The sequence below is a fragment of the Somniosus microcephalus genome, chromosome 5, assembly GCF_052327205.1.
Source record: "Somniosus microcephalus isolate GS21.2 chromosome 5, FLI_Smic_1.0, whole genome shotgun sequence".
In the NCBI taxonomy this organism is placed as follows: Eukaryota; Metazoa; Chordata; class Chondrichthyes; order Squaliformes; family Somniosidae; genus Somniosus; species Somniosus microcephalus.
The window spans coordinates 55248788-55262037 of NC_140991.1; the positions used below are offsets into that span (position 1 = coordinate 55248788).

Consider the following 13250-nt stretch of genomic DNA (forward strand, 5'->3'; position numbering starts at 1 on the left):
TTCAATAAGATCATGGCTCATCTGATCCTAACCACCAATCTACTATCACAGAATCATCTCCTGAATCTAACAGAATTAGACTCACGAAATAGGAGCAGGATCAGGCTACACGGCCCCTGGGCCCGCTCCGCTACCCACAGGGCCATGACCGATCCGAACCTAGACTCATGTCCAAATTCCTGCCCTCTCCCCGTAACCCTTAATTTCCTTTTCTTCTAGGAAACTGTCTATTTCTGTTTTAAATTTATGTAATGATGTAGCTTCTACAGCTTTTTGGGGCAGCATATTCCATGGACCTACCACCCTCTGAGTGAAGTAGTTCCTCCTCATCTCAGTTTTGAAAGAGCAACCCCTTATTCTAAGACTATGCCCCCTAGTTCTAGTTTCACCCATCATCGGGAACATCTTCCCCGCATCCACCCGATCCAACCCCTTCACAATCTTATATGTTTCAATAAGATCGCCTCTCATTCTTCTGAACTCCAATGAGTAGAGTCCCAATCTACTCAATTCAATTTTCAATTCAATTCAAATCGCTTTATTGGCATGACAAGGTACATCTTATGTTGCCAAAGCATCGAAAAACATTCATGGTTGAACACATAAATACAGATCTATCCATACAGTGTATAAACAGATATATCCCTGAGTGTATATATAAATATACATTCATATAATTTGTATATACTCTTTTATATTTAGTGGTTGTCCCTCTGTTTATGGCAAGCTGTAACATAGTGTGCCGCTAAGGTTACACAATTTCTCTCTTCCCCTAGTAGGTATGGGAGTTTTTGGTCGTCATTCAAATTTCTGAATTCCGGGCATATTTTTGTGAATTTTGGGTAGAAATTCTCCCTTATGCCCTGATATTTTCTACAAGCTGTGAGGAAGTGCATCTCTGTCTCCACCACTCCCTGACTGCAGTGAGAGCATATCCTGTCCTCTCTTGGTAGCCGGGTCTGCCTGTGTCTACCTTATTCGATCGCCAGGCTATGTTCACTAAGTCTGTACATTGTCAAGGTTTATCTCAGTTTGCTATCCTTTACCATGGTCAGGTAATCAGCCATGTTGTATTGTCTGTTTAGGGCCAAGTAGCAATTGAGTTTGCTTTGGGTTTTTGTTGTTTCTGCCCAATATGACAGATATTTTTCCTTTTGCTTAGTGACGATTGTGTTGGGTCGAATTCTTTGTGTTACGCTGTCACTGTCCTGGGGCTGGTTATTGTTAGTAGTGTTAGTAGTTACTTCACTGAGTCCCAGGACTAGTTGACTGAAGGTATTCTTCTTTATGGTCCTCTCTTGGCATTTCAGGCCTTCGTAATGATAGCAGTGGGGGTTGCTCATTTTTAGGTGTTTCCAAAATTTGGTGGCTGTTTTTTGGATAGTGACCTCTCCTCATCTGTCCATCCCCTCACCCCCGGGATTAACCGAGTGAACCTTCTTTGTACAATTGGAAATTAGCCTTATTGAGAGTGGAGCTACAGTCTGGTAAAGCAGCAGTACCTTGTCATGCGCAGTCAACAGACTAGTTAAATGATGTGAGAATAGTCTTGTGTGGTTAATAGTTTTCATAGTGTAGGGTGTCACTTAATAAAGAGATACCTAATGAAGAGTCAGGTGTCAATGATGGCAGAATCCTTGCTGTCACACAATAATCAGTGGCCAGCTTTCTGGCTTTGGAGTACTTTAATCAATTCAGTTGAGGCAGTTGTTCAAATGCCAAGAGCAGTGCTGGTAACTTATATGGCTTATTTTACCTTTGAACAGATGCTTGCAGTTGAACAAAGCCTTTGTGCATTCAACTGTGATGTTGGGATTGTGTGAATTTCTTTTGAGAAACATTGTGGTTCAGACTCCAAGCTATAACTAATACAGGAATTGTAGGGGTAGCTTTCCCTGCGTGATATTTTTGTATGGTAAGCGGTGAACACAAATATTTATGCATAATCTGTAATACAACAACAACAATTTGCATTTATATAGTGCATTTAATGTAGTAAAACGTCCCAAGGCGCTTCACAGGAGCGTAGACGAACAAAGGTTGACATATGGCGATATTGGGAGAGTTGGAGGTAGGTTTTAAGCAGCGTCTTCAAGGAGGTGGGAGAGGTAGAGACACAGTGCGGTTTAGGGAGAGAATTCAAGAGCTTAGGGTCCAGGCAGCTGAAGGCATGGCCGGCAATGGTAGAGCGATTAAAATCAGGGATGCGCAAGAGGCCAGAATTGGAGTAGCGCCAAGATTTCGAAGGGTTGTAGGACTGGAGGAGGTTACAGAGATGCGGAGGGGCGAGGCCATGGAGGGATTTGAAAATGAGGATGAGAATTTTGAAATCGAGGCGTTACAGGAATGGGAGCCAATGTAGGTCAGTGAGCACAGGGGAGATGGGTGAACGGGACTTGGTGCGAGTTTTGGATGAGCTCAAGTTTATGGAGGGTGGAAGATGGAAGGCCAGCCAGGAGAGTATAAATATACTGGGCAGGACTGAGTGCTTCTCAAACATTCTGATGCGTACTACTGGTTATTCTAAGAATTGTTGAAGGGGCGACAATAGCAGTTAAATATTTCCTATTATCAATTGAGAAAGACCAAAATCTCTTCCAGTCGTGTGAACAAAACAATTGACGCATCAGAATCACTGTTCTGATGTGGACACTGGTGGAAGAAAAAGAACAAAATAATTCTCATCTTCATGATAGACAGTGTGGTGTATTTTTTCTTGCCCCTTTTCTCCTCTCCCTTTTACTCAAGTGGACGTTCTTTATTTGTGAGTCTGGGCGGTGAGTTTTGGCCAGATAATTCCACCGTGGAGGGCATCACAGTCGAGCCCGACATTGTCCTTGCCTGCTGTCCACAGGCCAGACATTCCAGCGAGAGTCATTGATATTGATGGGGAACAGGAGTGCGGGCTGGATTTTTCCACATACCTAGTCCTTGGGCACTGAGGCAGTTTTAGCCAAATTGTTGCTATTCCTCACACGCTCCGATAGCTCAGCACAGACTGGGCATTGAACCCGAGACTGTCTGGTCTACCTTGCCCAGTTTTCTCTAGCTACTGAAACATGGGGGAGCTCAACGTTGTTCAGGAATTGCATACCATATTTTTGCTGTTGTCACAGTGGGTAATTTGATTTCCACTGTGTACAGGTGACAATTTTGCTACTGTTTTGCTTAACATTATTAGAAAACATTTCTAAATTTGGCGATTAGTTTGCACAAGTTTCAGTGCAGATGTGCTTGGTACATGCCCTTTGCAGTCATCAGGCCACCCACATATATTTGGGTTCAGTTACAGCCTTCAGCTTCCACTTGATGCCAGCTCTTAAGATTTTCATTCAGCGTCCTTCTGGGTCCTTGCCAATAATTGATATGCACCACATTTGCTGGCACGTCCTTTTGACATTGTAAGATTTCAAAAGATGTGAAGCTTATTCCAAGTTCAATGATGGCTTCAATTGTTAGAAAGCTGCCTTGAAAACAATCATGGCTTCAAGAGACAGTGAGTACCAGATCCACGAAGTAGCAATCATCCAACTGTTGGTCAGGGAATCAAATAGAGCAGCCATCACTTGTGGGAGGGATCCTGTCAAAATGCACTATTTTAATAATGTTCGGCCCCAACTTGTGTGTCCAAGCCTTTACGATTCTGAAGGATTGTGATAAGGTAAGTAGCAATGGATCATTTCCACTTGCCAGCGAGACAGTCACGAGAGGGCATAAATTTAAGATTATCATAAATAATTTTTTGAAAGATTCTTTACACAGAGACTAACTCGAATGTGAAATGCTCTGTCACAAGCCACTGTTGAAGCAGAAATTAAATGATTATTTGCAAAAGAGGACTATTAAAGCCCCGCTGCAGAAATCCTCGATAGCTCTCTCTCTCCTCGAGCATTGTTTCCCCATTTCAAAAAATGTCATCATCGCTCTGATTTTAAAAAAATAAGTCGAACCTCGGTACCTCTGCACTATCCAACTGTCTTCCCATCTCCAACCTTCCTCTTCCCACAAAGGTTTTGGAGTGTGCCATCAGTACCCACCTCTGAGCCCAGAACCTGCCCAACCCTGTTTGAATCTCTTCAATTTGACTTCTCACCTGTTTAAAGGCACGAATCACATTTTACGTGACTAGTTTGTTGTCGTTCCATGTCCTTGTTGGCATCAGAGTGGCCTTTAACGTGGTTGAACCCACCGTCCTCGCCACCTCTCTTCTGTGGTCCAACCCTGTCGAGCTACTCTCTCATGACTCCATTAATATCTGTCTTGATGCCAGCATATCTTTTGCAACATCTTCTCCTCTCCCTTAAATGCAATGTTGCCTCTGATATGCCCAATGATTCTATCCTTGGCTTCCTTTTTTTCCTCATCTATATGTTGTGCTTGGCAACATTATTGGTAAACATAGATTTAGCTTTCACCTGTCCGTTAACAATGACCAACTTGACCTGTTCACCATCGGCCTCGATTTCACAATTGTTACATTATTTTTGGACTCTCTGTCCAACATTGGGTATAGTTGGTTTGTGGCTATGGTACTGGACTAGTAATCTAGAGGTCTGAGTTTAAATGTCTTCAGTTGTACTCAATAAATGTGGTACTGTGTGGGCTTGACAGCAGGGGGAGAAACTTTTGCATGAAAGGTGCCGGATTATCATTAAAAACCCAAGTGGTTCACAAATGCCCTTCAGCAAAGGGAGCCTGCCATCTCTACTTGGTCTGTTCCACATTTGACTCCAGTCCCACATTACTTGGTTGACTCTTAATGCACTCTGAAGCGGCCGAATAAGCCATTCCGTTGTACAAAGAATTGCGTAGCGATGAGTAATAAATGCGGACTTGTCGGTGTTGCCCACATCACGAGCAAGGAATGGAGTACCGCTGGTTGTTTATGATGAGATTCTTAGTGACTATTCCCTGAGATGACTTCTCCTTGAAGACTGCATTTGTATGTTCAGATTAGACGATATTCAACAAATAAAGTAGACCATCATCTTGTATAAACTTGGATTTTTTTTGATTCGGTTGGCCTCCCCATTATTTTTTTTGTGGCTAAAACAAAAACACAGTGTGTTGGATTAAAAACCGGTAAATGTGTGCAGTCAATATTGCACACTTTTTGAATTTTAATTTTTAATTTTGAGCTTCATTTGTCATGTATTTTCAGGGGAATGGCATTAAATCAAACCTGTAATTTTCTCCTAGTTGTATTTCAAACTAAACACTCTGGCCTCTTGACTTGAGATGCAAATCGTTTGGAAATGGCTGATGAATATCCTGTTGTTTTATGTCAGAAGTGAAAACGTGTCGGCCTGGTAATTTAATACTGTCTGCCACATGAGCTGAATCTGGCCCATCCCCCTGTATAAACCCTCCTGAGATTACATTCTCTGTTAAGTATCCTCTGGAAACCAAATATGATTTTTTTTACACACAGACTAGAATGTAAACATAATTGGATGGGAGTTGGTGGGGGGGCGGGGGGGAGGGCAGGGACAGCAATGTTTTAATCCTGCTTTTAGATGAGTTGCGTGTGTAAGACGGAATGGAAAATAAAGCCAGTGAACTAGTGCAGATGTATTGTTGCCCACGATCCTCCTCTAATACTTGCCATATGAGTGAAGCAGTTGCTGATTGAACTGCAACGATATGTTGCTGAAGCCCATTCCTGAAAAGTCAGAATAGCTTTGGGTAGCCTGTGATCGCTGACTCGAGCATATTTCCTTGATCCTTATGAAAACAAAAGCAGCTGCTCTGAAGCTTCATATTTTTATAGTGAGTGTGTTTTGGTTTCAATGATAAACAACTCAAGTTATTTACTGTGAAGTGCAAATATGCTTCTGTGGGGAAACATGGTGATGCAAAAAGAAATCCTTTCATATTATTTTCTGTTGCTCAAGAAATGTTTTTACTTTGTTCTTGGTCAATATTCTTAGGCATGTTTTAAAGCCTCTTGTACAGAGTTATATTGAATCTGTGCAGAAACGTTTTCTACAAATCGGCTTCCTTCTATTTAAAAGAAAACGTTAGTTTGTCAGCAAATGCCACACAAGGTGGACGGTGCCCACCAGCATCTACCCTGTAGGCAGAAACCAAGCGAAGTCATTTATATGTAAATGCCATTTTTTTTATAGTACAGCTTGACATAGCCAGTGAATGCTGTCATAGATTGGAACGGGTTACGGTATAATTAGCCTAAATGTCCTTCTGCGTGCAGTACATATCAAAATGGGGCCCGTGTCATGTAATCCTGAGAGTAGTGTTTGGTTGAAACTGAAGAGCTTTCTGGAAAGCGGAAAGAATATTTGGTTGAAAGAGAAAAGAGGAAGTGTGTGCAATGATAACTTACATGAAATAATTTAGTTCCTGATAGTTTTATTACAATAGCACAGTTATGTATTTAAACCATCGGAGCTGGGTATATTTGTTTACCTGTGCTGCTAGACATAGAATAAAAATGATCCCAGCACTCCAAACATTGTAAATTTGGGTACGGTTGTGAGAAAAGAAAACATTTGTAACATATAAAATGTGATTTTTGTGGAAAATTTTAAGAGCGCCACAGTCTCTCAGCATTGCCATTTCCCGAGATGGGCACATAGGATTATATTTCCTTATATGCCAGTTTAAGAAGCCCCTGCAAGGTGGGTGAAGGTATTGATTTGTACGGTATGTGAGTGTTTGAAGTGATTCGTCTCGTTGGTGCACTTGCTCTCCAAATGCGAATCTCTGCTCTTTGCCCCTGGATTTCTGCCCATTGCCGTGTCAGGGAACCCAAGGTCGGACAGCAGAGATCACTGGCTTGAGTACATAAAGTCTGTGTCATTAACCTCCGTTTCAATTTCTGTTCAAACTTCAATGCAGCTGGTGTGAGGGGTTAGTTATTTTTCGGAAGCGAGCATCTTTAGCCGTTGCCTGCGTATCTTGAATTTCCTTGTGAAGCACGGTGACTTCATTATGTTGTGCACGTTGTTGAAGACTGGCACACTGATCAGAAGCGCTTCACTATAAATTCTCTGATTTACAATGCGTTCCATTGAAGGAGGCCCAACTTTTAACATTTGCCGGAAGCCAAGGCAGACTCGATTTAATGTCTTATCTAATGGATGGCACCACTGATACTTGGTGCTGACTTTAATTATGCACTCAATCTAACAAACCAGAAGCAAAAGTGGCACCAAGTTTCCAGTTAAAGAACGAACTTGAATTCCTGTAGAGCCTTCCATAACACATGGACGTCCCAAAGCACTTCACAGTCATCGAACTTGTTCATACTTAACATTTTTTGGGGTAAACTTTACTTGATCTTTGCTGGTTTCGGTACATGGCAAAGACTTTGTACACCGCATTTAATCTACTAATGTCAACTCCTTGTTAATTTTTGACTATCATCACTCCATTTGCTCGTTGCACTGGTGGCATCATCCTGATTAGGGAAATATGCTTTTATCTGTTTGAGTTACGTTGCCCTTTTGGCAAGTCAACCCATCTCTTAATTTTAAAGATATATTCCACACAATTGCAGTTGATCTCAACACAAAAGTAACTAACACTTAGTAATTTTTGTTTTTAAACAACAAAGATTTTCTGAGGAGATTGGCCTTTTAGATCTAGACCCTCTTGCTGTCATTACAATCTTGTCAGTTTTTTGGTTGATAATTAAAATAACAGCAGGAAATCACTTTACTGATTGGGGCTTTCCTCCAGTCATCTTCTGCGACTAAAATTTCTTTCTCTTTCCATGCCTGTTAGGATCCGGGTTACTGGGTACAGGTGCATCGTTTGGAGCACAGCGATGGCGGCATCTTGGATCTTGATGACATCCTCTCTGATGTTGCTGACGATAAGGACCGAGTGAGTACCGTGCAAATACTGTTTGTATTTAATTCTCAGCTTGTCATCGTGGAGAATGTTAAATGTTTTGAGCAGCATTTCTATTGTGGAAAATGATTATGCCTGGGGTTACTTTGATGACTAAAGTTGGAAAAACTAGTGAGATGGGGAAACAGCCCCTGACTGACTGGGTATGCTCATCTCTTGACGTGGCACTGAGCTATTCAGACCAGGAAGATCCCATGTCCCAGCGACTGGTCTGTGCTCGGCAGTCAAGTTCAATTGGCTTTAGCCTCCTTGTACTGAGGAGTTGAATCTGCTGAGCTTTCTGCCCCTACGGGAAGGGCACACTTGTGTATATTGGGTAAAGAGTAAATAAAGTTTGGTTGTGATTGCCCCACAATCCAACTGACGCTCACTGCCTACACCCACACATGCAGAAGGCTTCAGCTGCCTGTCTCCATTATGAGTTGCTGGCTTCATGAAAAATGGGGGAAAGGGGGGAAAAAAAGATTGAGCACAACAGTATGGGTGAACATAGAAACAGAAAATGCTGGAAGCACTCAGCAGCTCAGGCACCATCTGTGGAGAGAGGAAGGTTGGGTTAAAGTTTCAGGTCTGTGACCAGAACCCAAAAGTAAAGGTGAACAACCTCTATAGAATTGAGACATCTAGTGGTAGAAAACAGACACTGCATGCATTTTCCTGGGTTTCTTTATTCAATCTGACAGTGGTGGATCTGTTTTTTGCAACTTCCTCATTCAATCAATTGGTAGCTTATTGCAGATAGCTGGAAGAACATTGTGTAATGTGCTGTACTCCACAGATCCGGGCTTTCAAATCCTTTGCTTTCACTCCGAAAATATTTGATTCTCTTTTGTGGTAAAGTTGGCAGGTGAAGGCAAAAAGGATAAAAGTAACTTTGTCCAAAGGCTGGCAGTTATTGGTAGATGTTTGCTCATTTTAGGAATGTTTTTCTGAGCTGGGACCCATAGAGATCAAACCAGTTGGCCACTCGCAGTATTGTTAGTGTTGCTTTACTAATGTGTTATGGTTCACCTGTAAAACTTTCATGCAGCTAATTGCTCTGTCGATTTATTTTTAACTTGGATTTCTGTTAAATGTCATGAGATGCGACATTTTAATACCATCTCTACCTGAAATGTGAAAAACACCCAGCATCACAAGTTTAGATTTGGATTCTGGAGAGAGCATGTTGAGTTCTGTAACACTCGGCTGGCGTACTGGTGATTATCGACCTATTATGGGTTGGTTATTGCAATATTTGCTCATCATGAAAATCTGCAATTCAAGCCGCTAATGGGAGTTGGATGCGGTGGGTGGGTTGGTTGGGTGCGGGGTTTTAAGGAACACTCTTAAATTCATATTTTATTCCTAGTTAAAGCAGTCTCTGATGATATCACCAGAAGTGGATGTTTACCCCCTTACCTCCTTTTAAACTCCTTGTTGACTGTCTGCTCAAGCCTCAGCAAGTTCCTCCCCAAGGAATCCTCCTTTGGCCTCTGCACCGAGCGACTCCTCATCCTTGGTGACTTCAATCGCCATGTCCGCTTCCTTTGCCAGCTCTCCTCTAAGTTCAGTGCTCTTCCTCCATAAAACTCTCCAATCCATAATTACTGCCAGCGCGCTGACCTTGCCATCTTCTGTGGCCTCTCTATTCCTGTGGTCTTCATCGATGAGACCATCTCTTACCGCTTCCTTGTAGACCTCACGACCCGCATTCCCTTACTCCTCTGTTAACCCCACTTCCTTCTGCATCCGTCCCTGGAAGAAAAAAACCTCTCGCGTTGCCTCCCAACTCCCAAGCATTTGCTCCTCCATTCATCACAATACACCTGGAGCTGTTGACCTGCTCGATCACTCCCTCACCTCTCTCTACCTTTTGATGCCACCATCCCCAGAAAAACCTTCACCAACCCATCTCCCAACCCATGTTGCCACCCAGCTTCACTCCCTCAAATCCAAGGGGCACAAACCTGAATGTATTTGGTGCACAACTGGCTTAGCCATGCATTGCCAAATCTGGCTAGACTACATTAAGGTGTACTGGGCGTCGTAATCCGCTGCCAAAACGGCATTAGATTTGCCTAATTTTGTTTATGTAATGCTGTGGACACCATTTCATTTACTGGATTATCACCAGGATGCAATTTTCGCTATGTTTGTGAGAGGTGTACATGTTTGGGACACCTCCCTTTGGACAGATGGTTGATGGATGACTGCTCTTAACCTGAGCAGCATTTATTGTTCCTGATGGCCATTAACTTGGCCATAAATTGCAATGCAGATTTGCTATGTATTGAAATGCCATGCAAATGCAATGCTCAGACGTACAAAGCAACTGCTGTGGAAAGATGCATTGCATGATCGCAAAGGAATTAGTTTTTTTTTGCACAAGTGGGACTAAAATTGTTTTTTAAAATAAAGAGTGGCATGGGCAGGTTAGTACAAGAAAATGATGTAATCTGCTCCACCATTCAACCGTTTCATTGAGATTTCATAATCGTTCTGCTACCACGCCCATTCCAGTCGAACTTCATTCTTTATGCAATGAATTCAATGCAAAGAAAGATCTCGGAGGTGGAAAGCTCAATTTCATTTCAGAAGCAGTTAAATGCTGTGACGAGGGGACTTGAGGGCGTTTCTGGATGGATTTGCTAAATTGGGCTGAATAGTCTGTCTTATTTGTATTTACCTTGTGGCTTCATGGGCACGGGCAGTTCTGATAACTTGCCCAGATGGTCATTCCACATTTGCGTCTTGATGAGTTGTAGGGACCGTTTAAACCTGATGTCCAAATGTGCACATTCCAGCAGGATTCGACATGGGAGCCCTCGTGATATTTTCCGCATTAGCTTATAGATGCGGAGGACAATTTCAGTGCCTCACTGCACTAGTGTATTTGCTGAGACCTGCTAACTCGGCGCAGACCAAGGATTGGACCTGGGACCTTCCTGGCTTGTATGGCTTACTTGTCCACCATGAGATGCAAGCAATCATTTATGTGCATGTATCTGTGTCGGGTTTCACCGGAGAACAACTGTGAAGCTCTTTGAGTGGCTTTGACATTGCATTCAAAATATTTGGTCCAAAAGGTTGAACTTGCCCTTTATTATAGATTTTATTGAAACTTTTATAAAACTCAGCAATGAAAGAAATATATTTATTTATTTATTTTATTTATAAATTATTGCCGCCTGCAGATCAGCACTGTATCTAAGACTATAGAGTGATATGGGTTTAATATATTTAAAATGCAAAATGTGATACTTTCCAATGTAGATTTTTTTTTAAATTTTAAGTATGTTTGTATAAAAATGATAATTAGAGAGAGATGTTTACTAAACAAGTGGTTGGAGTGATTTTGAGTGTGATTTTTGAATTACTTTGAATGCTTCTCTGCAGTGTCTTATTTCTTTGATCGCTTATTTTCTGTGACCTATTTGCTACAAAGATTTAATGGCAAATAATAAACCTGGGGACTTCAATTTCTCTCTCCGCCCCCCCCCCCCCCCCCCCCATCAAAGATTTGAATAATTAATAATACGGTATCATTTGTGTGGGGGTGGGGAGAAAGAGAAAATGGCAGTCCACAATCATTACATTTGCCCATAATTGTCAATGGGAATTTTTTTAAATGACTTAATCTGGGTGTCTTGAACAAGTGATCACAGAATCTAGTGCTTTGACCAGAGAAGAAATAACAGCAGAGAAACAACTGAGAGAAATGCATAATGTCTTGAAAGGATTTCGGTGACTAGTGGGGGACTGGCTTTTTCAGTTAAAGTATTTTCAAAGATTCAGTCCTGCTAATTCTATTTGAATATTGAGAGCTTTGTTTATTTTATGAGCTTTTAATTTGTGTGTTTGCAAAGCTGACATCAGTTTAAATACATAGCAAATTGTTTTTCACATGGTTGTGTTCTGAAGTCCCAAGTATCTATAAATTGAGCACTTCCATCTTTTCCCCTCTTTCGTTTCCTTGATTGTTACCAGAAGAAGATAGTGTTAAGAACTGAAAAGTAAGTTGCTCCCAGGCTGTGCTTACATCTGTTTTGAGGGTGGTACTCCTCTGTAGTGAATATTGGGCCTTTTGTAAATGCGGTTATATCAGTCTGATTGCAGGTAGACTCGCACACGGTTTCAAGGTGCGGGTTATACCGGTTGATGGCAGACCAAAGGACCCTTGTCCATTGGGAGCTGTGTGCGCTTGTGCACAAATGAGTTGCTCTCTTCCAGTAATGCGATGGCAGCTCATTTAAATATTTTTGGGAAAGCTCTGAGAGGAGGCGGTTGCACCGGTGAGAATTCTGCGCACCAGCAGCCAGTGAAGGGCTGCTGGCGGCCCACATAGCACCAAGAGTTTTTCTGGGGGAAGGGAGGGTGTGAAGGCTCAGCAGCAGGCACATTTTCATTTCCACCCCACACCCGTTCCAATCATGTGCTCCAGTTGCATTTTTTGGAGGAAGGTGGAAGGCGGGCCGGAGGCCTCCCTATATTTTTCACAGCCTCCATGTGCTTTGTGCACAGGCTCCCAGTGTGCAGTTACTGGCTGGCCACATTGGGCCATGCATGTTGCTTCAGTTGTGTGGTCGGCTTCAGTTCTCCATGCATGATAATGTGGGGAGCCAGCGCCATTGTCCTGCCCCGCAATGTGTTTGATCTTTTGTTTTATCGTAATCAACCTTAAACAATTGTTGGAAATGGAAATGGTTAAGTGATGTCTAATTACAGTATTTAGACTGCAGAACTGGAACCGATTAAATATTGAAGAAGCCTGACATTGTGTTGAAATGGCAAGTCCTTCATGTGTGATTTTTCTGAATCAATTAGGTTGTCTCATTTGAAAAGGAACATCTTGTAAGTGGTTTGATCACATTCCATGAAGCCTACACATTCTGGATCAGGCTGTCATTCTGACTAAATAGTGCGTTCTTCAAAAAATAATTTTCCAGGAGTAAGTTTTGATTTACACGTGACCAAACTGAACTCCAGTGCTCTGTTAATAAACTTCTAAAACGCTAGAAGATTTCCTGTGACATTACTCATGGTGCGGGCGCTGTTCTATTAACAGTTAGCGGTGTGTCATGTTTTGTTTTTGCCACAGAAGGACCTTGGTATGGTTTACATTAAAATGTTACTTCTAAGTTTAAGGGGACGCTAGATAAGTACATGAGAGAGAGAGAAAGGAATTGAAGGATAACAACAGCATCATGCTGATGGGGTGAGCTGAAGAGGGGTGGGAGGAGGCTCGTGTGGAACATAAATGCCGGCATGGACCAGTTGGGCTACATGGCCTGTTTCTGTGCAATAAATTCAATGCGAGTTAAATTTAGCTCTCAAGGGGTTAATTTTGCAGGACCACAATGCTGAAAGATGTGGATTAGAATTCAGAAAAACAT

At 42.1% G+C, this 13250-nt stretch overlaps 1 protein-coding gene across 6 annotated transcripts in view; it reads left to right on the forward strand.

Annotated features, from left to right (window-relative positions):
- The window catches only part of LOC147117045 (partitioning defective 3 homolog), an 862692-nt gene that overhangs the window by 165854 nt on the left and 683588 nt on the right, over positions 1 to 13250 (forward strand). For all 6 annotated transcript variants that reach the window (XM_085987637.1, XM_085987633.1, XM_085987634.1 and 3 more), the window contains exon 2: positions 7747 to 7848. In XM_085987637.1, the coding sequence (XP_085843763.1) occupies positions 7747 to 7848 (102 nt within the window). The remainder of the gene's footprint in view (positions 1 to 7746; positions 7849 to 13250) is intronic.